Source organism: Heterodontus francisci, chromosome 18 (assembly GCF_036365525.1).
Source record: "Heterodontus francisci isolate sHetFra1 chromosome 18, sHetFra1.hap1, whole genome shotgun sequence".
NCBI classification, from domain to species: domain Eukaryota; kingdom Metazoa; phylum Chordata; class Chondrichthyes; order Heterodontiformes; family Heterodontidae; genus Heterodontus; species Heterodontus francisci.
The window spans coordinates 87,072,287-87,098,951 of record NC_090388.1 but is presented as its reverse complement, the minus strand read 5'-3'; the positions used below and the strand labels follow the sequence as shown (position 1 = coordinate 87,098,951).

Here is a 26,665-nt window from a genome sequence, read left to right as displayed (position 1 = left end):
CTTTGTGAACGTGTACGCACCCAGGCACGGCACATTGCAAGCGCGCTTCTTTGAAGAAGTGTCCGCTCTCTTGAGCTCCATTGATAGCGGCGAGTGCATCATCCTCGGGGGGGGGGGGGAGGGATTTTAACTGTACCCTCGAGGTGGGGGATCGCTCCGGTCCCCAGCATGGCAAAGCGTCAGTGGAGAAGTTGAGGGGACTGATCAGCTCCCTCAGCTTGGTGGACGTCTGGCGGAATCTCCATCCCGACTCCAGCACCTTCACGTGGAGGTCTGGAGGAGGAAGGTCCCGAATCAACTGCCTCTACATTTCGCAGGTGTACGTGTCTCGCGTCTCATCGGCCTCCATGCAGCTGGTGCCATGCTCGGACCACCACCTGGTGTGGGCGGAGTTCACCCCGCTCTGCACGCGAGCGGGGTCCGCGTACTGGCACTTTAACAACCGGCTTCTGGAGGACGAGCGATTCCGGGACACGTTCCGTCGATTCTGGGCCGACTGGAGAAGGAAGCAGGGGGGCTTCCCCTCCTTGAGGCTGTGGTGGAATGTGGGCAAGACTCTCATCCATGTCTTCTGTCAGGAGTACGCGAAGGGGTCGACCAAGAGGCGGGAAGCCGAGTTCGGGTGTCTACAGCAGGAGGCGCTTGACTTGGAGTCCCGCCTCAGTCATGCCGTCGTGGACCTGGCTCTGTGGCAGGCTTATAAACAGAAGGGCTGCTGAGGGACCTGCAGCTCATAGGGTCCCAAGGCGTGTTTGTGAGGTCGCGGATCAAGATCCTGGAAGATTTGGACTGCGCCTCACCCTTCTTCTCCGCGCTGGAAAAATGGCGGGGGTTCCGTAAGCACCTTGTCGAGCTGCTGGCAGACGACGGATCTAACATCACGAATCCGGAGGGACTGTGCCTCATGGTCCGTACTTATTACAGTGCGTTGTTCTCTCCGGATCCGTCCAGCGAGGATGTGGCGTTTTGTGGGAGGACCTGCCAAAGGTCAGCCCGGAGGGCGTCGAAGGATTGGAGGCTCCGCTCACGTTGGCGGAGCTGACTGGCGCCCTCCACCAGCTCTCGAGGGGCAAATCCTCGGGGCAGGACAGGCTGACCGTGGAGTTCCTCAGGTCATTCTGGGACGTCCTGGGGGACGATTACACGTGGGTATCGGGGGAAAGCCTGGCAACTGGGGAGATGCCCCTCTCGTGGCGCAGAGCGGTCCTGCTGTTGAAGAGGGGTGATCTCCGCCTGCTTAAAAACTGGCGTCCGGTCTCCCTCCTCAGCACGGATTATAAAATCTTTGCTCGGACTATGTCTACCCACCTGGGCTCCTTGCTGGCCCACATGATCCACCCCGACCAGTCCTACACGGTCCCGGGCCGGTCCATCCAGGACAACATCCACCTGGTCCGGGACCTGATCCATCTTTCCCAGAGGACTGCTCAGTCGGTCGCCTTTCTCTCCCTCGATCAGGAGAAGGCGTTCGACAGGGTGGATCACGAATACCTTTTCGGGACTCTGCGTGCTTTCGGACTCAGGCCGCATTTTGTGGCCTGGGTCCGACTTTTATACGCTGCCGCAGAGTATCTAGTCAAGGTTAACGGGTCCTTGACGGCACCCCTTCGCTTTGGGAGAGGAGTGCATCAGGGATGCCCCATGTCCGGCCAATTGTATACCATCTGCGTGCAGCCGTTCCTGTGCCTGCTAAGCAGGAGGTTGAAGGGATTGGCTCTGCGCGAGCCAGCCATACGGGTCATCCTATCAGCTTACACAGATGATGTGCTCCTCGCGATCACAGATCCCGTTGACTTGCAGAGGATGCACGACTGCCAGCAGACCTTTTCTGCCGCGTCCTCCACGAGGATCAATTGGGAGAAATGTTCCAGTCTCCTGGTGGGTCAGTGGTGGGTGGACTCCCTGCCAGAGGAGTTGACACCTTTTGCACGGAGCACCATGCACCTCCTTGATGCTGTGGTACCAGTTGGTCACTTTGGCCCCACCCCCTGCATTCACCACCAAGATCCAGAAGAAACTCGTTGATTTCTTCTGGGGCGAGAGGAAATGCTGGGTCTCTGCCGCGATCCTGAGTCTCCGGATTGAGGAAGGTGGCCAGTCGCTGGTGTGCGTCCGCACCCAGGCTGCGACTCTCTGTCTTCGGACACTGCAGACAAATCTGTACGTCGAGCATCTTCCCAGATGGTGTGCGCTGGCGGCGTATTTTTTCCGCCAGTGTCACTGCTTTCAAGACGACATGCAGCTCCCGGCGGAGACCTTTAGCTACGCCTCTCTGAGGGAGTTGCCTGTCCTTTACCGGGATCTATTCCGAGTCTGGAACATGGTCGCCTCCAGTCAGGGTGCTCCCCCACCGGCGGAGGAGAGAGCCTCGGCTGTCTGGGTGGCCGACTCCGGGGACGGACTGGTGGGCGGAGGAGTAGCCGAAACCCCCGGGACACCCCTCACTGCGGGTGGCGAGGGGGCTTGGGAGAGCGGAGCGCTCCCGGCCGAACTGACCCCCGCTTGGCCGGAACTGCTCATCGGACCCAGGCCCCAAAACCCTCCTCGGGAGTCGGACCCGCACGACCCGAGCCGCCTCTCGGAAATGCCCTCTGTGCCATTCTAATCGGCGCGGAGGGGTTTCCTGTACAGGCTGCTCCTGCACACTCTCCACTTCCTCGCCCTCGTCAGCCAGCCGGACATGCCCTGGCGGTCCGCGTTGCCATCAGGCGGCGAGGGGAAACCCCGATGGAGGTCTCTCTACGCGGGTGTCCTCCCTCTTTACATTGGGAACCTGGGGTAGAGGGTGTTGCACAGGGCAGTCCCGTGCAATAGACTTTTAAGTAGGTTCACTGACTCCCAGGCAGCTTGTAATTTCTGTGGCCTGGACGAGTCCGTGTTCCATGTATATATGGAGTGTGCGAGGTTGCAGCCCCTGTTTGAGTATTTGATGGGGATGCTCCTCAAGTTTTGGCTGCACTTCAGTCCCATGCTCCTGATCTTTGGGCACCCGGTGCAGAGGGGCGTGGGCCGGGAGGAGGATCTCCTTGTCGGTCTGCTCCTGGGCCTGGCCAAGGTCCAAGCTGCGGGCCGTCGGGGGTTCCGTCCTCCCTGATTGCCTGCCCCTTTTCCACGGTTACGTTCTCACACAGGTGTCCCTGGAGAAGGAGCATACGGTGTCCGCCGGTACGCTTGAGGCCTTCCGCGACGGGTGGGCACCGCAGGGACTGGAGTGCATCGTCGATGCCGAGAATAGCATTTTAATTTGAGTTTTTTGCTTATTTATTTGATTTTAATAAAGTTATTTTAAAAAATATGTATTGAAAGGGGGCCTGAGGAATAAAGGCCCACTCGACATAATATATATAAAAGGAGCCTGGGGTATAAAGGCCACTTTTTAAAAAAAATGGGGTTAGATACAATGTAAAGTGCCCTCTACACTGTCCCCAACTGAGACCCTTCTGTTTGTGGCTGGATTTGATCTTAAAATAATCAAGAATTAAAAACAGGGTTGGCTGCTGTCTAATTGGACTGTTGACTGCTGATTGCAGCAGCAAACCTCAGCTTAGAGTGCTGGTGGGAGTTGGAGGTTGCTAAAAAAAAGGTTAGATACAGAGTAAAGCTCCCTCTACACTGTCCCATCAAACATTTCCAGGGCAGGGACAGCACGGGATTGGCTGGAGCGTTTAGAGTACTTCCTGTGTGCAATCAGCTAAAGCAGCTGCACCTGTGGGAGTAGCAGCTGGAGAGGAGAGAGGAGAGCGGAGAGCGGAGAGCGGAGAGCGGAGAGCTGAGAACTACAACTACAACTACAACACAAGTGTGGAACTGATTCTATCTTTTGGAGTAAAGGACCTGTGAGTTATTTTGGAGAGGTGGGTGTTGGAGCACTGTGAACTGTTTTGCTTGGACTGTTGGGGGAGGGAGGAGATGCCAGAAGTTCCAGGGGTGGGGCTCAAAGATTCTATAGGGGGCCCTTGTATTTGTTTTAGTGTTTTCCTCCATCTTCAACAGAAGGGGCTCCCTCCCCACCCCAACTGTGTGGCTTGGGACGGCTGGGGCCGCCCGGGTGAAGAAACTATTTGTAACAACAGCAGAAGGTGGAAAGAACCGGGAGTTCCAGCTGACCCGGGCGAAGAACCCTCCCATGACCAGAAGACTGCACTTTGTGTTCTCTACAGTAAGGTGCTCCAACCACCAATTTAACAGAAACATCCTCGCAGCCTTTCTCTCCCTTCCACCACTCAACTACCTAATCTCTCTTCTTTTCCTTTTCATTTCCACCCCATCCTCCTCTACCCCCGCTATCCCCCCACCCCATCATATCAGTTAAATTCTTAAAAACAAAACTGTTGTTTGCGTTATTTGTTCGGGGTGGGCGTGGTTCTTCGACTCCATGGCAAACCCCTCTTTGCCAGTGGCGGGGCCTTCTCGCACGTATGCTGCTGCAGCTGCACCTGTTGCCCCGTCACTGTTTGCACTGATAACATCTAAGCTTGGGGTCAAGAGCTACGTCCACCCCAATATTTCATTAAAGGCATGCGTGAAAGCAATGGCCAAAGTTGTCGGCCCTTCAGCCGTTGCTGCTGCCTCTAAAATGTACAGGAAGGCTGTGTTTTTCCTGAAGACAGAGTGGGCAGTGTTCCTGACCCTGAGCAAGGGGTTCACTGTGGGCGTGACCTTTCTGTCCTGGAGGCCACTGCGCAACAGGTCATTTTGTCTAATGTCCCGCCCTTCATTCCCAGTGAGCTCTTCCTTCCTCACCTGCACCATCTGGGGGAGGTAAAGACAGGGCTCACCCCAGTCCTGCTCGGTCTTCGGGAGAACAGCCTCTGGCATGTGTACTCCTTTCCCGGCCAGCTATTCATGCAGCTGGCACGGGAGGAGGTTACAAAGGGCCAGTTTAGAGTGGAGTTCCAGGAGGTGACCTACCGTGTCTTCTGGACCTCGGACGGGGCGCCTGCACCATGGGGAATCCTGCTATGCTGGTGAAGCTGTGTGTTTGCTCCACCTGCTTGTCTCTGGCAAGACAGAGTGTCATGTATTCCCTTGTCTTTGCACCCTTGTACAACCGTAGATGGTGAACTGAGAGAGGTTGGTGATGCTCTCTGCTCCAGATGGATGAGGCCCAACATGGAGAAGCTCAGGATCACTGTCACCTTCTGGCCACTGGCAATGTCATCCTCACCCTGCTCTGAGGCTGCATGTCTTCCTGCAACAGGATGGCAGATTTCAGTGAGCACCTCCTTTGTGAAATAAAGACATCCAACACATTGTTCCTCCCTGCCCATGTGGGAGAACAATTGTTCTCTGAGGACTCTGGGTGGCTATGGCTTCCTGCTGAGAGCCCTTCTCCACCCTCTTTAAGCAGCTTGTCCTGCTCTGTATGGGCCACTGCTCATTTTCTGTCATGCTACAGGCCAAGGCAAATAGAAACTGCAGCACCTGTGGCTGGGAGCAAGAGGTCTCAGCAGAATCCCTGAAGTCAGAACCTTCCGTACTCAACTTGGACTTCACCAACTTTAGATGCCAGTACAAGCCTCCGAACACTTTCACTATCTCAGCAGCAGCCAGTAGAAATCAATCAGCAACTAAACGGAAAGTAATTGATGATCCTTGTAACTCGTGCTGCTGAGAGGCAGGGAGGCGTCCTTCCTGCTGCTGAACATGTGTTCAGCTCTGTATGGTTAACAGAGGGTGTTAGCTGGAGTGTTGAGGTCAAAAATGGCACTGCTGCCGTCAAATCAGCATTACATGTTGTCTGACATCACGCTGTGCCTACTCTGCATACCTCCAGGGTACAATCCGAATACCAGCACTACTCACCTCCCTCCCCAAAATGGGCTCGGAGAGGCCCAAATCAGAAGAGCCCCTGTGCGTGACACAGAACCATTTTGGACTCAAAATGGCACTTGTAGCACCAAAAGTGGGGGCACGACACAGCTGAATTTTGGCTTTGGAGTGTTCACGCTCTCAGTGAGACTCTTGTGAAAGAAGAGTATTCACACTGAGATCCTTGTGACAGGGAGAGTGTTTACACTCAGGGAGATCCTTGTGACAGGGAAAGAAGTTGACCCTGTGCCCTGGCCTCTTTTCCACTGCTGATAGACTCCCAAGTGTATTTGCAGCCAATCTTTGGGCTGACCCGCACAATATATTTCTGACAAAATGTAGTTTTCAGGTCGTTTACTTGGTGCATGATTCACCATTTTTACTCCAAGGACCATGGCCATCAAATACATCAATAAAGATGGGATGTTTGCTGGATTGTATTGAAAACTGCCTTCATTTAGATTTGATGATTTCATCTGCCAGGAGCAGTTATTACTGGGTGGGATTTGATTAATGTCAGACAGAGTTGGAACTGTAAACCATGAAAAGAAACACTGATTAAACCCTTCCGACCCAGAGACACTCATTAAAGCAGGATGAGAATGATAAAAAGCAAGAAGACTTTCACATCTGGCCAACAAAACTCTAACATAAATCTCACTTGAATCCAGTGGGCCTCGACACCTACGTAAGAGGCTGGGGAAATGGTTCAGTATCAGCAAATTGTGTTGACATCTAAATAATATCACTGCAGCCTAATATCAATATAATTGCAGGAAAACAAACGGTTACTTCAGGGGCTGGTACAGAACCCGACTCAAACTCGGCCTCACTGACTGATGCCCACTTTTCCATGAAGGAAATCAACTCCTAAACTTGCCCATTTCATGGCAAAGTATCAGGTAGCAGCTGGACATTGCACTCACATCAGATCTGGCCGGTAACGATGGATGATAGCGGAGAGTGCCAGTCCACTCTTCCATGATGTTGTCAGATCGGTTACATTGACATTCTTGTAACCCTGAGTCTGCTTTTGGCACCAGATGAGTAGTTTATTTGATCGAGCCAAGGAATCTGTAAAACCAAAAAGGACATCATCAGTACAGGGGTTGAGGGGAGGGGGAGTGGGGGGAGAGGGAGGGGGAGTGGGGGGAAGGGGAGTGGGTGGAGGGGGAAGGGGAATGGGAGTGTGTGGAGGGGTGAGAGGGAGGGGGTGTGGGTGGAGGGGGAGGGGAGTAGGTGGAGGGGATGGGAAGGGGAGTGGGTGGGGAAGGGGAGTGGGAGAGATGGTTGAGGGTGTAGGTGGAGGAATGAGGGAGACTGGTGGGGGGGGTTGAGGGTGTGGAAGGTTGAGGGGGGTTGAGGGGGGTGCATGGGGGTTGAGGGGGTTGGGTGGAGGGTTGAGGTGGGTGGGGAGGTTGGGGGGAGTGTGTCGGGGGGGAGGGGAGTGGTTGGAGGGTAGGGGAGTGGGTGGGTGTTGAGGTGAATGGGTGGAAGGGGTGTTGAAGGGAGTTGGTTGAGTGGGGGTTAGAAACATAGAAAATAGAAACATAGAAAATAAGCCCTTCGAGCCTGCTCCGCCATTCATTATGATCGTGGCTGATCATCCAACTCAGTAACCTGTTCCCGCTTTTGCACCATATCCTTTGATCTCTTCAAACCCAAGAGCTATATTTAACTCCTTGAAAACTTACAATGTTTTGGCCTCGACTACTTTCTCTGGTAGCGAATTCCAAAGGCCCCCTCTCTGGGTGAAGATATTTCTCCTCATCTCAGTCCTGAAAGGTTTACCCCGTATCCTATGACGATGACTACAGTTGAGGGGAGTGGGTGGAGGGCGGGGTTGAGGGGTGTGGGTGGAGGGCAGGGTTGAGGGGTGTGGGTGGAGGGCAGGGTTGAGGGGTGTGGGTGGAGGGCGGGGTTGAGGGGAGTGGGTGGAGGGCGGGGTTGAGGGGAGTGGGTGGATGGCAGAGTTGAGGGGAGTGGGTGAAGGGGGGGTTGAGGGGAGTGGGTGAAGGGGGGGTTGAGGGGAGTGGGTGGCGGGGTAGTTGTGGGGGGGTGGTTGTGGGGAGTGGGTGGAGAGGGGAGGGGGGTGTTGAGGGGAGGGGGGTGTTGAGGGGGGTGGGGTGTTGAGGGGGGTGGGGTGTTGAGGGGGGTGGGGTGTTGAGGGGGGTGGGGTGTTGAGGGAAGTGGGGTGTTGAGGGAGGTGTTGAGGGGATTGGGGTGTTGAGGGGGTGTTGAGGGGAGTGGGGTGTTGAGGGGAGTGGGTGGAGGGGAGTTGAGGGGAGTGGGTGGAGGGGGGGTTGTGGGGGGGTGGTTGAGGGGAGTGGGTGGAGGGGGGGTTGAGGGGAGTGCGTGGAGAGGGGGTTGGGGGGAGTGGGGGGAGGGGGGGTTGAGGGGAGTGGGTGGAGGGGGGTTGAGTTGGGTGCTGAGGGGAGAGGGGTGTTGTGGAGGGGAGTGGGCGGTGGAGGGGAGTGGGGGTGGAGGGGGGCGTTGAGGGGGGGTGTTGAGGTGAGTGGGGGTGGAGGGGGGTGTTGAGGGGAGTGGGTGGAGGGCGTTGAGGGGAGTGGGTGGAGGGGGGTTGAGGGGAGTGTGTGGAGGGAGGTTGAGGGGAGTGGGTGGAGGGGGGGTTGTGGAGGGGTAATTGTGGGGAGTGGGTGGAGGGGGGTTTTGGGGGGGTGGTTGAGGGGAGTGGGTGGAGGGAGCTTGAGGGGAGTGGGTGGAGGGGGGGTTGTGGGGTGTGGTTGTGGGGAGTGGGTGCAGTGGGGTGCTGAGGGGAGTGAGGTGTTGGGGGGGTGGGGTGTTGAGGTGGGGTGGGGTGTTGAGGGGGGTGCGTGGAGTGAGGGTTGAGGAAAGTGGGTGGAGGGAGGGGTTGAGGGGAGTGGGGTGTTGAGGGGGCTGTTGAGGGGAGTGGGGTGTGGAGGGGGGTGTTGAGGGGTGTGGGTGGAGGGGGTGGAGGGGGTTGTTGGAGGGGAGTGGGTGGAAGGGGGTGTGGAGGGGAGTGGGTGGAGGGGATGTGGAGGGGAGTGGGAGGAGGGGGGTGTGGAGGGCAATGGGTGGAGGGACAGGTTGAGGGGAGTGGGTGGAGGGGCGTGTAGAGGGGAGTGGGTGGAGGGGGGGTTAAGTGGAGGTGGAGGGAGGGGTTGAGGGGAAGTGGAGGGAGGGGTTGTGGGGAGGGGGTGGAGGGGGTTTTGAGGGGAGGGGGTGGAGGGGGTTTTGAGGGGAGGGGGTGGAGGGGGGTTTGAGGGGAGGGTGTGGAGAGGGGTGTGGAGGGGAGTGGGTGGAGGGGGGTGTGGAGGGGAGTGGGTGGAGGGGGTGTGGAGGGGTGGTGGAGGGAGGGGCTGAGGGGAGGGGGTGGAGGGGGGTTTGAGGGGAGGGTGTGGAGAGGGGTGTGGAGGGGAGTGGGTGGAGGGGGGTGTGGAGGGGAGTGGGTGGAGGGGGTGTGGAGGGGTGGTGGAGGGAGGGGCTGAGGGGAGGGGGTGGAGAGGGTTTTGAGGGGAGGGGATGGAGGGGGGGTTTGAGGGGGTGGAGGGAAGTTTGATGGGAGGGGTGGAGGGCGGGGTTGAGGGGAGTGGGTGGAGGGGGGTTTGAGGGGAGGGAGTGGAGGGGGGGTTTGAGGGGAGTGGGTGGAGGGCAGGGTTGAGGGGAGTGGGTGGAGGGCGGGGTTGAGGGGGGTGGAGGGGGGTTTGAGGGTGGGTGGAGGGGGGTTTGAGGGAAGGGGGTGGCACGGGGGGTTGAGGGGAAGGGGTGGGTGGAGGAGGGTTTGAGGGAATGGGGTGGAGCGGGGGGTTGAGGGGAAGGGATGGAGGGGGGTTTGAGGGGAGGGTGTGCAGCGGGGAGTTGAGGGGAGTGGGTGGAGGGGGGTTTGAGGGGAGGGGGTGGAGCGGGGGTTGAGCGGAGTGAGTGGACGGGGGGATGAGGGGTGGGGATGAGGGGAGTGGGTGGAGGGGGGGATGAGGGGTGGGGATGAGGGGAGTGGGTGGAGGGGGGGATGAGGGCAGTGGGTGGAGGGAGGGGTTGAGGGGAGTGGGTGGAGCGGGGGTTGAGGGGAGTGAGTGGACGAGGGGATGAGGGGTGGGGATGAGGGGAGTGGGTGGAGGGGGGTTTGAGGGGAGGGGGTGGAGCGGGGGTTGAGTGGAGTGGGTGGAGGGGGGGATGAGGGGTGGGGATGAGGGGAGTGGGTGGAGGGGGGGATGAGGGCAGTGGGTGGAGGGAGGGGTTGAGGGGAGTGGGTGGAGTGAGGGGTTGAGGGGAGCACAAACCTTTCAGTCATTGAAGAATGTGATGTGAATTTCTTACAGCATCATTTCACTCTACAAAATACTCCGTTATATTAACAAATTGACAAAGTTATTAAATGGTAACCAATAGCGATGGCCTCATCATCCGTTCCTTTTGGTGCTTCCGATCCTGCTTTGCTCACCAGATTGTTTAAACTTTGGAGATCGTGGAGTAGCAGCAATTTCATATTCTGGAAGGTTCTTTTGCTCGCTTGTATTGTACAAGTGTCGGACCTGAGTAATAGCAAGGGGACAGAGTCAGGCTGCTGCACCTCGAAAGCTTTTAGCAGAGGTGAAAACACACAGTGTCCCGCGACAATATCAGTGCCAATAATGCTTGAGAGAGGCGGGTTCAATATCCACAATGGGCAGGACAGAAGGACAGGCACTGAGTGGAGGGTGTACCTAAGGCCCCATTAGCCCCTGTGGCCCCAGTGCAGCCTGAGGCCCTATTACAGAGGTGGTTGCTCGATGTGTGGCCCGTCATGGAGAAGCAGACGCTTCATGATAATTGGAAGCCCGATTTAAATTTAACATTATATGGCCGGGTTTCCTGGGGCTCAGGAGATTAAAGCAAAATGGCGATGGGAGCAGCTGACGTTTTAAAGCACCGCTTTTTGGCCGGGAGATACAGGATAGCTTCCCCCAACCCCTCAGAAAAAGCTGCGGCTGAAAGCAGCCTCTCTTTGGGGTCATCATCAGCAATCCTGCCCCCTCCCCGACCCCCGATCTCCCCCGACCCCCGATCTGCCCCGACCCCCGATCTCCCCCGCTCCCCCAACTCCCGAACTCCCCCCTCCCCCAATCTCCTGCTCCCCCAATCCCCGATCTCCTGCTCCCCCAATCCCTGATCTCCAGCCTGACCCATGATCATTCCCACAAATACAGAGCCCTGATTTTTCCCTGATTGTTGGAGTTAGTCCCCAACTGTAACCTCATGCCAGTGGCTTTCCACCCCCCCCCCCCCCACCCCCAGCAGTCGGAGAACATGCCAATCTGGCTGGCTCCAGGCTGGCAGATGGAATAGAAAATGATAATGAGGTCATCCTTTATTTCAGTTGGACATTTGCATTCCCGGGATTCCTATCTTCCTGTTTCTCACCCACAACTGTGTTCTGGGCCTCTCAATAGCTTCCGCCATGTAAGTTACTCAAGGTGTGTGCCCTGGATATTGCAGTGTGGTGCACGGCAGTGCATGGAACTGGGATCCTTGAGCATTTGAGAGAGAGCTGGGCTATGGGAGGACTGGATGCAGATAAGATTGTGAAAGTCAGAAATAAATAATGTAACAAGATCCCACACCATCTGTAGGACTTTCAAAACAGCAGTCAGCTTGCCAAATTATGGCAGCACTGTCCGCATTTTAGCCAATGGACACAACATAGTGACTGTATCGGCACCGTGAGCAATGTTGGATTGGAGAAGTCAGGTTTCCTGTTTTGTTAGGCTGTTAGAGGGGGTTGGGCTGTGTTTCCTGTTGTGATGGGGTGTTAGAGGAGGTTGAGGTTGGGTTTCCTGTTGTGATGGGGTGTTAGAGGAGGTTGAGGTTGGGTTTCCTGTTGTGATGGGGTGTTAGAGGAGGTTGAGTTTGGGTTTCCTGTTGTGATAGAGTGTTAGAGGGGGTTGGGCTGTGTTTCCTGTTGTGATAGAGTGTTAGAGGGGGTTGGGCTGTGTTTCCTGTTGTGATGGGGTGTTAGAGGAGGTTGAGTTTGGGTTTCCTGTTGTGATAGAGTGTTAGAGGGGGTTGGGCTTTGTTTCCTGTTGTGATGGGGTGTTAGAGGAGGTTGAGTTTGGGTTTCCTGTTGTGATAGAGTGTTAGAGGGGGTTGGGCTTTGTTTCCTGTTGTGATGGGGTGTTAGAGGAGGTTGGGGTTGGGTTTCCTGTTATGATGGGGTGTTAGAGGAGGTTGAGTTTGGGTTTCCTGTTGTGATAGAGTGTTAGAGGGGATTGGGCTGTGTTTCCTGTTGTGATGGGGTGTTAGAGGAGGTTGAGTTTGGGTTTCCTGTTGTGATGGGGTGTTAGAGGAGGTTGAGGTTGGGTTTCCTGTTGTGATGGGGTGTTAGAGGGGGTTGGGCTGTGTTTCCTGTTGTGATAGAGTGTTAGAGGGGGTTGGGCTGTGTTTCCTGTTGTGATGGGGTGTTAGAGGAGGTTGAGTTTGGATTTCCTGTTGTGATAGAGTGTTAGAGGGGGTTGGGCTTTGTTTCCTGTTGTGATAGAGTGTTAGAGGGGGTTGGGCTGTGTTTCCTGTTGTGATAGAGTGTTAGAGGGGGTTGGGCTGTGTTTCCTGTTGTGATAGAGTGTTAGAGGGGGTTGGGCTTTGTTTCCTGTTGTGATGGGGTGTTAGAGGAGGTTGAGGTTGGGTTTCCTGTTATGATGGGGTGTTAGAGGAGGTTGAGTTTGGGTTTCCTGTTGTGATAGAGTGTTAGAGGGGGTTGGGCTTTGTTTCCTGTTGTGATGGGGTGTTAGAGGAGGTTGAGGTTGGGTTTCCTGTTATGATGGGGTGTTAGAGGAGGTTGAGTTTGGGTTTCCTGTTGTGATAGAGTGTTAGAGGGGGTTGGGCTGTGTTTCCTGTTGTGATGGGGTGTTAGAGGAGGTTGAGTTTGGGTTTCCTGTTGTGATGGGGTGTTAGAGGAGGTTGAGGTTGGGTTTCCTGTTGTGATAGAGTGTTAGAGGAGGTTGAGGTTGGGTTTCCTGTTGTGATGGGGTGTTAGAGGGGGTTGGGCTGTGTTTCCTGTTGTGATGGGGTGTTAGAGGAGGTTGAGTTTGGGTTTCCTGTTGTGATAGAGTGTTAGAGGGGGTTGGGCTGTGTTTCCTGTTGTGATGGGGTGTTAGAGGAGGTTGAGGTTGGGTTTCCTGTTATGATGGGGTGTTAGAGGAGGTTGAGTTTGGGTTTCCTGTTGTGATAGAGTGTTAGAGGGGGTTGGGCTGTGTTTCCTGTTGTGATGGGGTGTTAGAGGAGGTTGAGTTTGGGTTTCCTGTTGTGATGGGGTGTTAGAGGAGGTTGAGGTTGGGTTTCCTGTTGTGATGGGGTGTTAGAGGGGGTTGGGCTGTGTTTCCTGTTGTGATGGGGTGTTGGAGGAGGTTGAGTTTGGGTTTCCTGTTGTGATAGAGTGTTAGAGGGGGTTGGGCTGTGTTTCCTGTTGTGATGGGGTGTTAGAGGAGGTTGAGGTTGGGTTTCCTGTTGTGATAGAGTGTTCGAGGGGGTTGGGCTGTGTTTCCTGTTGTGATGGGGTGTTAGAGGAGGTTGAGGTTGGGTTTCCTGTTGTGATAGAGTGTTAGAGGGGGTTGGGCTGTGTTTCCTGTTGTGATGGGGTGTTAGAGGAGGTTGAGGTTGGGTTTCCTGTTGTGATCGAGTGTTAAAGGGGGTTGGGCTATGTTTCCTGTTGTGATGGGGTGTTAGAGGAGGTTGAGTTTGGGTTTCCTGTTGTGATAGAGTGTTAGAGGGGGTTGGGCTGTGTTTCCTGTTGTGATGGGGTGTTAGAGGAGGTTGAGTTTGGGTTTCCTGTTGTGATAGAGTGTTAGAGGGGGTTGGGCTGTGTTTCCTGTTGTGATGGGGTGTTAGAGGAGGTTGAGTTTGGGTTTCCTGTTGTGATAGAGTGTTAGAGGGGGTTGGGCTGTGTTTCCTGTTGTGATGGGATGTTAGAGGAGGTTGAGGTTGGGTTTCCTGTTGTGATCGAGTGTTAAAGGGGGTTGGGCTATGTTTCCTGTTGTGATGGGGTGTTAGAGGAGGTTGAGTTTGGGTTTCCTGTTGTGATCGAGTGTTAAAGGGGGTTGGGCTATGTTTCCTGTTGTGATGGGGTGTTAGAGGAGGTTGAGTTTGGGTTTCCTGTTGTGATAGAGTGTTAGAGGGGGTTGGGCTGTGTTTCCTGTTGTGATGGGGTGTTAGAGGAGGTTGAGGTTGGGTTTCCTGTTGCACTGGAGGTGTTTATTTACTAACCTGACTTTGATCCAGAACATGGATATTGACCTTGGGGTAACGGGTGACAGGGTCAATACTGTACAGATTAAAGTTCTTGCTGATGTTCTGTGGCGTTGTCTGAGGCAGTAATCTGTAAATACTCTCCCTAGAAATAAATTAAGCACATTAATCATAGGCTGCACTTCACCTGCTATGGAAACAGAAAATCAAAGCAGTCAACCAACACACTGGAAATGTAATTGTACAGGAAAATCTGTTGGGTCTTCATTGAGGTGATTCTAACAGGCAGGCAGCACTACGGCACTATGCATTAGCTGTGTGCCTGTTTGGGGGTAGGAAACGGGCTTCTTTGACACTACTTAAAGGTGATGAGTTGATGACTACTGTTGGGGCTTGATTTTCAATTTGGGGTCAGAAATCCAACGCCCAGATAATTTCCATGTCCAGACCCTGAACTGCGCTGCATCGCTAATGTGACACAACCTGCAATCATTAATGCCCTAATTGGGTCAGAGACAAGCGCAGTGCTGAGCTCTGTGAGGAGACAGGAGATGCCTCTTGGAGCAGGAGCCTCAAAGGTAGACAGCAGCCATGATGAGGCCTGCTGCTGCCGTGCACAAGAAAGGAGGCAAGAATTTGGAGGGCCAGAATCCTCAGCACACAGAGGATCGACCAAATGGTACAGCAGTGAACCCACTGGTGGAAAAAAGTTTTCTGGATTTAAAAAAAATCTTTGTAGCTCTCCACAATGAACGCAGCGGCTCTGCTCTAACATGCACCAGACTGCTTGGGTTTGGCGATTTCCAATTTGAAAATCACCTCCTGGCTCCCTCTGGCCCGTTAGCAAGTCCTTGAGGAGCTAACGGGCCGTTAATTGGAGGTGAGCAGGTTCCCAGTGCCCTCATCCACCCTATCTTTGAAAATTGCCTTGTATTCCAGAAGTGTCGGGATCCAGTGACTCCCTCCGGGAACGCAATTTTCAATGCATGCCCACAACCCTGCTTGCCCCCTCCTGCAATTGAAATTTCAGCCTATGGTCTCCCTTTACGTGCTACTCCATCGAGAACTTGCCAGCTAATGTCACCAGAAGATGACTAAATGCCTGAAAGTGGCCTCGCAATCTGCAAAGCATGAAAGTATTGAACATGTCAACCAAACATTCCTTTCAGGACCAACGAACCAGGGTGTCATCAACAGTGCCACCAAGCAGCACTTGCTCAGCAATAACCTTCTCATTGATGCTTAGTTTGGGTTCTGCCAGGGCCACTCAGTTCCTGACCTCATTACAGCCTTTGTCCAAACATGGATAAAAGAGCTGAAGGCCAGAGGTGAGGTGAGAGTGACTGCCCTTGACATCAAAACAGCATTTGACCGAGTATGGCATCAAGGAGTCCTAGCAAAACTGAAGTCTACGGGAATCGGGGGAAACCTAGCATAAAGGAAGATGCTTGTGGTTGTTGGAGGTCAATGATCCTAGTCCCAGGACATCACTGCAGGAGTCCTAGACCCAGCCATCTTCAGCTGCTTTATCAATGACCTTCCCTCCATTATAAGGTCAGAAGTGGGGATGTTCGCTGATGATTGCATAATGTTCAGCACCATTCACGACTCCTCAGTACTGAAGCAGTCCGTGTAGAAATGCAGCAAGACCTGGACAATATCCAGGCTTGGGCTGATAAGTGGAAAGTAACATTCGCACCACACAAGTGCCAGGCAATGATCATCTCCAACAAGAGAGAATCTAACCATCTCCTCTTGATGTCAATGGCATTACCATCACTGAATCCCCCACTATCAACATCCTGGGGGTTAGCATTGACCAGAAACTAAACTGGACCAGCCACATAAATACTGTGGCTACAAGAGCAGTTCAGTAGCTGGGAATTCTGCGGCAAGTAACTCACCTCCTATCTCCCCAATGCTTGTTCACCAACTACAAGACACAAGTCAGGAGTGTGATGGAATACTCTCCACTTGCCTGGATGGGTGCAGCTCCAACAACACTCAAGAAGTTCAACACCATCCAGGACAAAGCAGCCCGCTTGATTGGCACCCCATCTACAAACATTCACTCCCTCCACCACTGACACACAGTGGCAGCAGTGTGTACCATCTACAAGATGCACTGCAGCAACTTGCCAAGCCTCCTTCGACAGAACCTTCCAAACCCGTGAGCTCTACCACCTCAAAGGACAAGGGCAGCAGATGCATAGGAACATCACCACCTGCAAGTCCCCTCCAAGCCACACACCATCCTGACTTGGAACTATATCGCCGTTCCTTCACTGTTACTGGGTCAAAATCCTGGAACTCCCTTCCTAACAGCACTGTGGGTGTACCTACCCCACGTGGACTGCAGCGGTTCAAGAAGGCAGCTCACCACCACCTTCTCAAGGGCAATTAGGGATGGGCAATAAATGCTGGCCTAGCCAGCATATGCCCATATCCCACGAACGAATAAAAAAAAGATAAATGGTCAAGCACTCCCCATTTATCAACTCAATGTTGAAGGCCTATCTAGAGTGAAGTATGAGATTTTGTGAAGTAAACTTAGAACACAAATGATCAATGATCTTCCCCTCCAAGAATCCTAACTACCTGAAACCAACACATACCAGGTATAGATTCATACTGGGTTCCACATGATATCATAACAATATCACACAAAGTCTGGTAAAGACACCCTGGCTAACCTGGTTTCCCAAGCTGAATTAATCCTGCTGGCGGACAGTTCATCGTTCGCCATTACAATTAGAGTGGGTAATCTGATCATTGTGAATGCTTACAAGCCCCCGACAGCGGCATGACCAACCACCACCCTACCAGACATCAAGTACCCAGCCATTTACAATGGCAATTTCAACAGTCACCACTACATGTGGGGTGACCAAAAAGTAGACTGTGAGCGAATAACTAGTGGACTGGGCCAGGCCTCTGATATCCATCTCACCTATAATGCCAATGATCCAGGCACCTTCTTCCCTGCTTGTTGGCAAAAGGAATACTAACCAGACCTTTGCTTCACAATTGGTGACAGCAAAGGATGGCCGTTCATCTGTTCTCGGAAGATCCTTAAGTGATTTCCCCGCACACAACACTGACCCAGCATTGCAGCATTGTACATGTGGGGATCAAGGTGTTGCTAATCACCTTGGTCCTGAAACCAAGATGAAACTACCATAAAGCTTCATAGCCCACCTTCACTAGCATTGTCAAGAACACAATCCAGAGAATAACACTTCAACCATTCTGCTCGAGTGCTGAAAGTGGGGGCTTGCAGAAGAATGCCCCAAGGCGACAGGACAGAATTCATGCCATGCTGGTTCCAGGAGAGTGAGAGACCACTGGCACAGATTAATGTCACTCAAGACCCAGATACAGCAACAGCACTCAGATTCCCTAGATAAAGGCAGATTAGTGCAACGGTGAGAAACTGCAGAAAACCTCGATTTCTCACTCTCCAGCAGGAAACTCTGCAACTGGCTTCACCAGCTCAGTGCCATGTCACTGCCCCCATACAAGGCACCAAAGGTCAGTGCAGATGCCATTGCAGCCTCCTAACCAACTCAAAGGCAATGAATACCATTGAAAAAAAGCAGCTTAAGCTCTCTCTGCAAAAAAGCTACTCTTGACACCACCTTTTCAGCTGCTTTCACTGCTGAACAGGTAGACACATCACTGACAGTCACCAAGTCTAGCAAGGTCGATGGGATCAATGGCATCTACCCAGAATTCCTCAGGGACCAGGGCTCAAATGAATAGATGTGGCTTGCCAATCCCGTATCCAATGTCCTTGACACTGCGTTAATCCTGGAAGTCTGTCACCATTCCAAATTCATTGACATCCCAAAGCCAGGAAAACCAGCCCATGATCCCTAAAGCTACCCTTCTATCTCTGGTCTACAAGGTGGTGGAGCAGCTCAAGTGTAACTGGATAGAACTGGTTTTAGAAGCCACCCTCCCAAATGAGGAGCTGGGCTCCAGAGAAGGAAGAAGCTGCTCTGCCCTGGTCCTTGCACTCATTACCAACAATGAGGTAGGGTTTCAGAAGCTGCTGAAGGCTGGAGCTGTCTTCATAGACTTGTAATCGGCATATGACCCTGTCTGGAGAGAAAGCCTGCGACTGAAACTTTCAACAATCATTCAATGTCACAAAACTCTTCGGCTTATCAATATTCTAATGAGTAACTGTAAGTTCCACGTTTATCTTGGTGACGGACCAGCCAAACACAAACTCTCAACAGTAGTCTGTCACAAGGGTGGGTGCTCACACTGGCTTTTTTAAACATCTATATGGCAGACATGCCCTACACCAAATCTCAGAGATTTATCTATGTCGATGACGTGGACAAGCAAGCAGGACATTCACAACAACTTCTAGACGTGGCACCTCTGGGTCAAGCCAGGAAGACAGTTGTGGCAGAGTTCCATTTGAACAATACCACTGCTGGAAAGAACTCAACGTTTCCTCCTGCAGAAGGTGACTTACCCATGAGCCCCACCCAAAATACTTGGTTATAACCCTGGACAGGACTCTCACCTATCAGCCTCATCTCAGCAACATCAGCCTAAAAGTACTCAATACTCCTGCCCTCCTCACTCACTCACATCAGATTTCACCATCTCCTTCTCCTCACACTCACCACTACTGCAACCCTCACTTCCCCACACCCACATCTGACCCATTCCATACCAACTAGTCTACCATGACGGTTACATTGTCTAAACACCTCACAGCTGTTACAAACACACTCCTCTTTCCTGTCGAAAGTCCATAGGCTGTGAGCAGAAGAAATGGAGCCTGTCTGCACATCCTCTCTTCCCTCCATGTTGGCCATCACATTCGGGGGACATCATGGCTGTGGCGACTGGCAACGCTGAAGGTGACATTATGTAGGGTTTCTTCACACCTCTTAGAATATTGATCATTGCTTGTTGTCCTATTTTACCATCACTATGGCAAGTTAAAATTCTCTTGTAGCTAAGCTTATAGGTAACAGATTTTGTTTAGGAACAAGCTGCACGAACTTAGAGCTAAGAGAATCCATATATTCCAGATCACAGTAAGAGACTGGAAAACGGAGATGGAGTTTGAGGTAATTTGGATGCTACATAAACAACTCATCCTGAATTGATTGTGTGGCATCGCTTTGGTTGGATAATTAGTGACTAGAATAGAAACATGAAGATACATAGGTGCAGCCCAAGGCAGCCAAACTGCAGAAAAATAGAGCATCCTCCTTCCAATGGTTACAGCTTTCCACACAATTGGAAGACCATAGCCTAGTGACTAAGATTGAGCTTAATCACTGTGAAGTCCACAGGAAACCAGCTTGCATTAATTGCGTCTTATAGTACAATTGAACTGTTGTGTAAGAACAATACTGTTATTAATCAACGTATTAAAGCTTGCTGTTTAAAACCACTTGGTCGCAAATCACACAGACGTTATTGTTGAAAGACTAAATAACCTTACATTGCAACAGTAACTTCAGAATAAAATCCACTTTCAACAGCTTATCCTCTTTTCCCTTCTTACTGCTGTCTCACCCTCTGAACTCTACATGACCAACTGCAGCTGCTTTCACCAGCCACTTCTTCCTCTGCTCTGCCTTCACATTAAAAGCCAACCCTTGGTAAAAGGAGGAGGAATGGGGCCGATTAGGGACCTAATAGGGGATTTACGCTTGGAGGCTGAGGGCATGATTGAGCTACTATATGAGTATGTTATATCTGTCTTTACCAAAGAAAAAGATGTTGCCCAAGTCATGGTGAAAGAGGAGGTAGTTGAGACATGGGATGGGCTAAAAATTGATGAAGAGGAGGTATTAGATAGACTAGCTGTACTTAAAGTTGATAAGTCACCAGGACCAGATGAGATGCATCCAAGGATACTGAGGGAAGTAAGGGTGGAAATTGGAGAGGCACTGGCCATAATCTTCCAATCCTCCTTAGATACAATGGTGGTTCCAAAGGACTGGAGAATTGCAAATGTCATACCCTTGTTCAGAAAAGGGTGTAAGGACAAGCCCAGCAATTACAGGCCAGTTGGTTTAACCTCGGTGGTGGGAAAGCTTTTAGAAACAATAATGCAGGACAAATTTAAGTCACTTGGACAAATATGGATTAGCTAAGGAAAGCCAGCATGGATTTGTTCAAGGTAAATTGTGTTTAAATACCTTGTTTGAGTTTTTTATAAAGTAATGGAGAGGGTCGATGAGGATAATGCGGTTGATGTGGTGTACATGAACTTCCAAAAGGCATTTGATAAAACGCCACGTAACAGGCTTATCAGCAAGTTAAAGCCCATGGAATAAAAGGGACAGTCACAGCATTGATAAGAAATTGGCTGAGTGACAGGAAACAGAGAGTAGTTGTGAATGGTTGTTTTTTTGGACTGGAGGAAGGTATATTGTGGGATTCCCCAGGGGTCGATGTTAGGAGCCCTGCTTTTCTTGATCCATATTAATGACCTAGACTTGGGTGTACAGGGCAGAATTTAAAAAATTGCAGATGACACAAAACTTGTCAGTATTGTGAACTGTGTGGATGATTATCAGATGAATGGATAGAATATAAAGAACAAAGAATGACTAAAATATCGATAAGGAAGGAAAAATTGAGTACGAGAGAAAGCTAGCTAGAAATATAAAAACAGATAGTAAGAGTTTCTATAGATTGTTAAAAAAGGAAAGAGTTAATAAAGTGAGGGTTGGTCCAATAGAAAGTGAGTCTGGGGAATTAATAATGGAAAATAAGGAGATGGCAGATGAATTGAACAGGTATTTTGCATCAGTCTTCACTATTGAGGATACAAGTAACATCCCAGTATTAGCTGTAAGTCAGGAAATGGAAAGAGGGAGGAACCCAAGAAAATTACAATCACCAGGGAAGTGGTACTGAACAAATTGTTGGAGCTGCGGACTGACAAGTCCCCGGTTCCTGATGGACTTCATTATATGGTGTTAAAAGAAGTGGCTAGTGAGATAGTTGATGCATTTGTTTTAATTTTCCAAAATTCCCTAGATTTGGGGAAGGTTCCATTAGATTGGAAAATAGTGAATGTGACTCCTTTATTCAAAAAGGGAGGGAGACAGAAAGCAGGAAACTACAGGCCAGTTAGCTTAACATCTGTCTTAGGGAAAAAGTTTGAAGCTATTATTAGAGACGATAGAGCAAAGAACTTAGAAAAATTCAAGGTAATCAGGCAGAGTCAACATGGTTTTGTGAAAGGAAAATCATGTTTAACCAATTTATTGAAGTTCTTTGAAGAAGTAACATGTGCTGTGGATAAAGGGGAACCAGTGGATGTACTGTACTTAGATTTCCAGAAGGCATTTGATAAGGTGCCACATCAAAGGTTATTGCAGAAAATAAAAGCTCACGGTGTAGGGTGTAACATATTGGCATGGATAGAAGATTGGCTAGCTAACAGGAAACAGAGAGTAGGCATAAATGGGTCATTTTCTGGTTGGCAAGATGTAATGAGTGGTGTGCCACAGGGATCTGTGCTGGGCCCTCAACTTTTTACAATTTATATAAATGACTTGGATAAAGGGACCAAAGGTATGGTTGCTAAATTTGCTGATGACACAAAGATAGGTAAGAAAGTAAGTTGTGAAGAGGAGATAACGAGGCTACAAAGGGATATAGATAGGTTAAGTGAGTGGGCAAAGATCTGGCAAATGGAGAATAATGTGGGAAAATGTGAAATTGTCCATTGTGGCAGGAAGAATAAAAGAGAAGCATATTATCTAAATGGTGAAAGATTGCAGAGCTCTAAGTTTCAGAGGGATCTGGGTGTCCTAGTGCATGAATCGCAAAAGGTTAGTATGCAGGTACAGCAAGTAATGAGGAAAGCTTATAGAATGTTATTGTTTATTGTGAGGGAAACTGAATACAAAAGTAGGGAGGTTATGCTTCAGTTATAAAAAGTTATAAATTGGTGAGACCACATCTGGATTACTGTGTACAGTACTGGTCTCCTTATTTAAGGAAGGATGTAAATGCGTTGGAAACAGTTCAGTGAAGGTTTACTAGACTAATACCTGGAATGGGTGGGTTGTCTTATGAGGAAAGGTTGGACAGGTGAGGCTTGTATCTGCTGGCGTTTAGGAGAGTAAGAGGTGACTTGATTGAAACATAAAATCCTGAGGGGTCTTGACAGGGTGGATGTGGAAAGGATGTTTCCCCTTGTGGAACTAGAACTAGGGGTCACTGTTTAAAAATAAGGGGTCACCCATTTAAGACAGAGATGAGGGGAAATTTTGTCTCTCAGAGGGTCGTGAGTCTTTGGAATTCTCTTCCTCAAAAGGCGGTGGAAGCAGAGTCTTTGAATATTTTTAAGGCAGAGGTAGATAGATTCTTGATAAACAAGGAGGTGAAAGGTTATTGGGGGTTGGCGGGAATGTGGAGTTGAGGTTACAATCAGATCAGCCATGATCTTATTGAATGGCGAAGCAGGCTCGAGGGGCCGAGTGGCCTACTCCTGCTCCGAATTCATATGTTCGTATGTACGTATGATATTGATAAACTTCAAGAGAACATAGACAGTCTGGTGGAATGGGTGATAGATGAAATGTAATGCAGAAAAGCATGAAGTGATACATTTTGGTCGGAAGAATGAGGAGGGACAATATAAATTAAAGGGTACAATTCTAAAGAGAATGCAGGAGCAGAGAGTTTTAGGGGTATATGTGCACAAATCATTGAAGGTTGCAGGACAGGTTGAAAACATGGTTAATAAAGCATACAGGATCCTGAGCTTTATAAATGGGGGGCATGGAGTACAAGAACAAGGAAGTTATGATAAATCCCTGTAAAACACTGGTTCAGCCTCAACTACAGTATTGTGTCCAGTTCTGGGTACCACACTTTAGCAAGGATGTTAAGGGTTCAGAAAAGATTCACAAGAATGGTTCCAGGGATGAGGAACTTCAGTTATGAGGATGGGTTTGAGAAGCTGGGTCTGTTCTCCTTAGAGAAGAGAAGATTAAGAGGAGGTTTGATAAAGGTGTTCAAAATCATGAGGGCGTCTGGACAGAGGAGATAGGGAGAAACTGTTCCCATTGGCTGAAGGATGCAAACCAGAGGACACCGATTTACGGTGAATGGCAAAAGAAACAACAGCGGCATGAGGAAAAATATTTTTACACAGCGAGTGGTTAGGATGTGGAAAGCACTGCCTGAGAGTGTGGTGGAGACAGATTCAATCGAGGCCTTCAAAAGTGAACTGGATAATTATCTGAAGAGAAAAAAATTGGAGGGCAGTGGGAAAAAGGTGGGGGAGAGGAGCGAGGGGAGTTGTTTCTGCAGAGAGCTGGTACAAAAACAATAGGCCAAATGGCCTCCTTCTATGTTGCAACCATTCTATGATTCTTTTATATCAGGAGCTTGAAATTGTTGAGGGCCCACTACCACTACCTGAAGATGTACCCTCACTCAATCTAGGAACATGGGAATATTAGGAACAGGAGGAGGCTATTCAGCTCCTTGAGCCTGTTCCTCCATTCACTTAGATCAGAGTTGACCTGTACCTCAACTCCATTTTCCTACCTTTACTCCACATCTTTTGATATCCTTACCCAACAAAATTCTGCTGAAATAAAAACTGAAAATTCTGGAATTACTCAGCAGGTCTGGCAGCATCCTTGGAGAGAGAAATAGAGTTAACGTTTCAGGTCAGTGACCTTTCATCAGAACTGTTTCCCTCCTCTTCTGACTCCTCCTCCTCATCCTATTTCTCCTCCTGCTCCTGCTCTTCCTCTTCCTCCTCCATCTATTCCTGCTCCTCCCTCCTGTTCCTCCTCCTCTTCCTCTGCTTCCTGCTCTTCCTATTCCTCCTCCTGCACTTGTTGTTGAGTGGCTAGTGTCAAAAGGCGGTGGAAGCAGAGTCTTTGAATATTTTTAAGGCAGAGGTAGATAGATTCTTGATAAACAAGGGGGTGGAAGGTTATCGGGGGTAGTGGAAATGTGGAGTAATCAGTTCAGCCATGAACTCATTGAATGATGGAGCAGGCTCGAAGGGCCGAGTGGCCTACTCCTGCTCCTAATTCGTATGTTCGTTGTATGTATTTATGTATGTATGTATGTATGTTATGATGACAAAGTTCTGGAGTATGCAACAGATGACAAGAAGTCTGGAAGTCCAGCAGAAGGTTCAAGCTAGTGAAGTGTTGTTTGGGTTCACCAACAGTTTGCTCAATGGTGATCACAACATGGCTCTCAATGTACACCAGCTGTGCAACTGTACCCAGGAACCTGATAGGAGACATGAGCTATGTGTTGAGGAGATAATCATTATCACCCAATAGCCAAGCTCTAACCTGACAGACTGGCTGGAATTAAAGCAGGACTTAAACAGGATGAGTCATAACTGCTGCCAGGAAATTGGTTGCAGACCTGCCTGTGGTCACAAGTAGGATGGACATTGATGGTGTAGAATCCCTTTCTATTGAGAAACATGCCAGGCTGGTGATGGAGAGCAAATATGACAATGTGGGTGCAATCAATGACATCCTGGAAGCTGGGGAAGCATACAATGCAAGTGAAGCCTAGTGCCATCTCATCCTGGTTTACTCTGTCAATAGTGAAGGGGATGAAGGTGTTCCATGTTTGAATATCTCCAACCAGGTTTCCAGCCCTGCCAAAGTACTGAATTGACCCTTATCAAAGTCACAGATGACATGTAACTATGATTAGCCTGCAGCCTTTGACACGGTTGATCACAGCATCCTCCTGTAAAGTCTCTCCACTGTCATTCAGCTGGGTGGGACTGCACTCACTTGGTTCAATTCTTATCTATCTAATCGTAGCCTGAATATAGTTTAGTTTAGTTTAGAGATACAGCACTGAAACAGGCCCTTCGGCCCACCGAGTCTGTGCCGACCATTAACCACCCATTTTTTATACAAATCCTACACTAATCCCATATTCCTGTCACATCCCCAACTGTCCCTATATATTTCCCTACCATCTACCTATACTAGTGACAATTTATAATGGCCAATTAACCTATCAACCTGCAAGTCTTTTGGCATGTGGGAGGAAACCGGAGCACCCGGAGGAAACCCACGCAGACACAGGGAGAACTTGCAAACTCCGCACAGGCAGTACCCAGAATCGAACCCGGGTCCCTGGAGCTGTGAGGCTGCGGTGCTAACCACTGCTCCTGCACCGTTACCACTGGTCCCCCAAGGATCTATCCTTGGTCCCTCCTATTTCTCATCTACATGATGCCTTCGGTGACATCATTCCAAACACAGTGTTAGTAGTCACATCTATACTGACAACATCCAGCTCTACCTCACCACCACCTGTCTCGACTCCTCCACTGTCTCTAAATTATAAAGACTGCTCATCCAACATTCAGTACTAGATGAGCAGAAATTTTCTCCAATTCCTCCTATTTGAGAGACTGAAGTCATTGTCTTTGGCCCCACCACAAATTCAATTCTCTGGCCAGCATTTCCATCCCTGTAAACTGTCCGAAGCTGAGCCAAACCATTCGCAAGCTTGGTGTTGTGTTTGACCCCGAGATAAGCTTCTGACCACATATCCATTCTATCATCCAAGGCCACCTACTTCCACCTCTGTAACAATGCCCGACTCTGACCCTGCCTCAGCTCATCTACTCTTTGAATAAGCTTTTGTTCATCTGTCCTGATAATTCTTTGTGACTTGGTGTCAAAAAGGTTTTTTAATAGTATCACTTTTGTGTGTGTCTTAGCACATTTTTCTTCATTAAACACACGTTGTAAATGCAAGTTGTTGTAGTTCCTGGTGTAGAGAACCTCAGCGTTCTCACTGATACAGTGGTACACACCAAACTGCAGCGAGTGACATATCTCAGTGACAGCCTCCTTGGTGAAGTGAAGGCACCTGGGACATGGTTTCTTAGTGAATTTAATGTAGAGTCAAAAAATCATTACAGCACAGAAGGAGGCCAATCAGTCCCACTCCCCTACTCTATCCCCATAGCCCTGTAAGTTTATTTCTCTCAAGTGCCCATCCAAATTCCTTTTGAAATCATTGACTGTCTCCTCTTCCACCAGCCTCATAGGCAGTGAGCTCTGGGTTATTACCACTCACTGCATAAAAAAAGTTCTTGCTCACATCCCTCTGCATCTCTTGCCCAAAATCTTAAATCTGTACCCCCTTGTCCTCATACCATCAGCTAATCAGAACAGCCTTTCCTTGTCTAACTTTTCGAAATCTGTCAATCTTGTACACCACTATCAAGTCTCCTCTCAATCTCCTTTGCTCCAAGGAGAACAATCCCAGCTTTTCCAACCTAACCTTGTAACTAAAACCTGGAATCATTGTGGTAAATCTCCTCCGCACCCTTTCAAGAACCCTCACATCCTTCCTAAAGTGTGGTGACCAGACCACTCCAGTTGGGGCCTAACCGGAGCTTTATAAAGGTTCAGCATAACTTCCCTGCTTTTGTACTCAATGCTTCTATTTATGAAGCCCAAGATCCCATATGCTTTGCTAACCGCTCTCTCAATATGTCCTGCCACCTTCAAAGATCGATGCACATAAACTCCCGGGTCCCTCTGACCCTCTTTAGAACTATGCCATTAAGTGTATATTTCCTTTCTCAATCCCTTCTGCCAACATCCATCACCTCAAATTTCTCTATTAAGTTCCAACT

General features: G+C 50.2%; 1 protein-coding gene across 6 annotated transcripts in view; it reads right to left on the bottom strand.

Annotated features, from left to right (window-relative positions):
• Positions 1–26,665, bottom strand: part of LOC137379759 (protein-methionine sulfoxide oxidase mical3a-like) — a 1,360,716-nt gene that overhangs the window by 572,510 nt on the left and 761,541 nt on the right. For all 6 annotated transcript variants that reach the window (XM_068051091.1, XM_068051094.1, XM_068051095.1 and 3 more), the window contains exons 10-12: positions 14,029–14,155; positions 10,235–10,325; positions 6,738–6,885 (exon numbers count right to left, since the gene is read on the bottom strand). In XM_068051091.1, the coding sequence (XP_067907192.1) occupies positions 6,738–6,885; positions 10,235–10,325; positions 14,029–14,155 (366 nt within the window). The remainder of the gene's footprint in view (positions 1–6,737; positions 6,886–10,234; positions 10,326–14,028; positions 14,156–26,665) is intronic.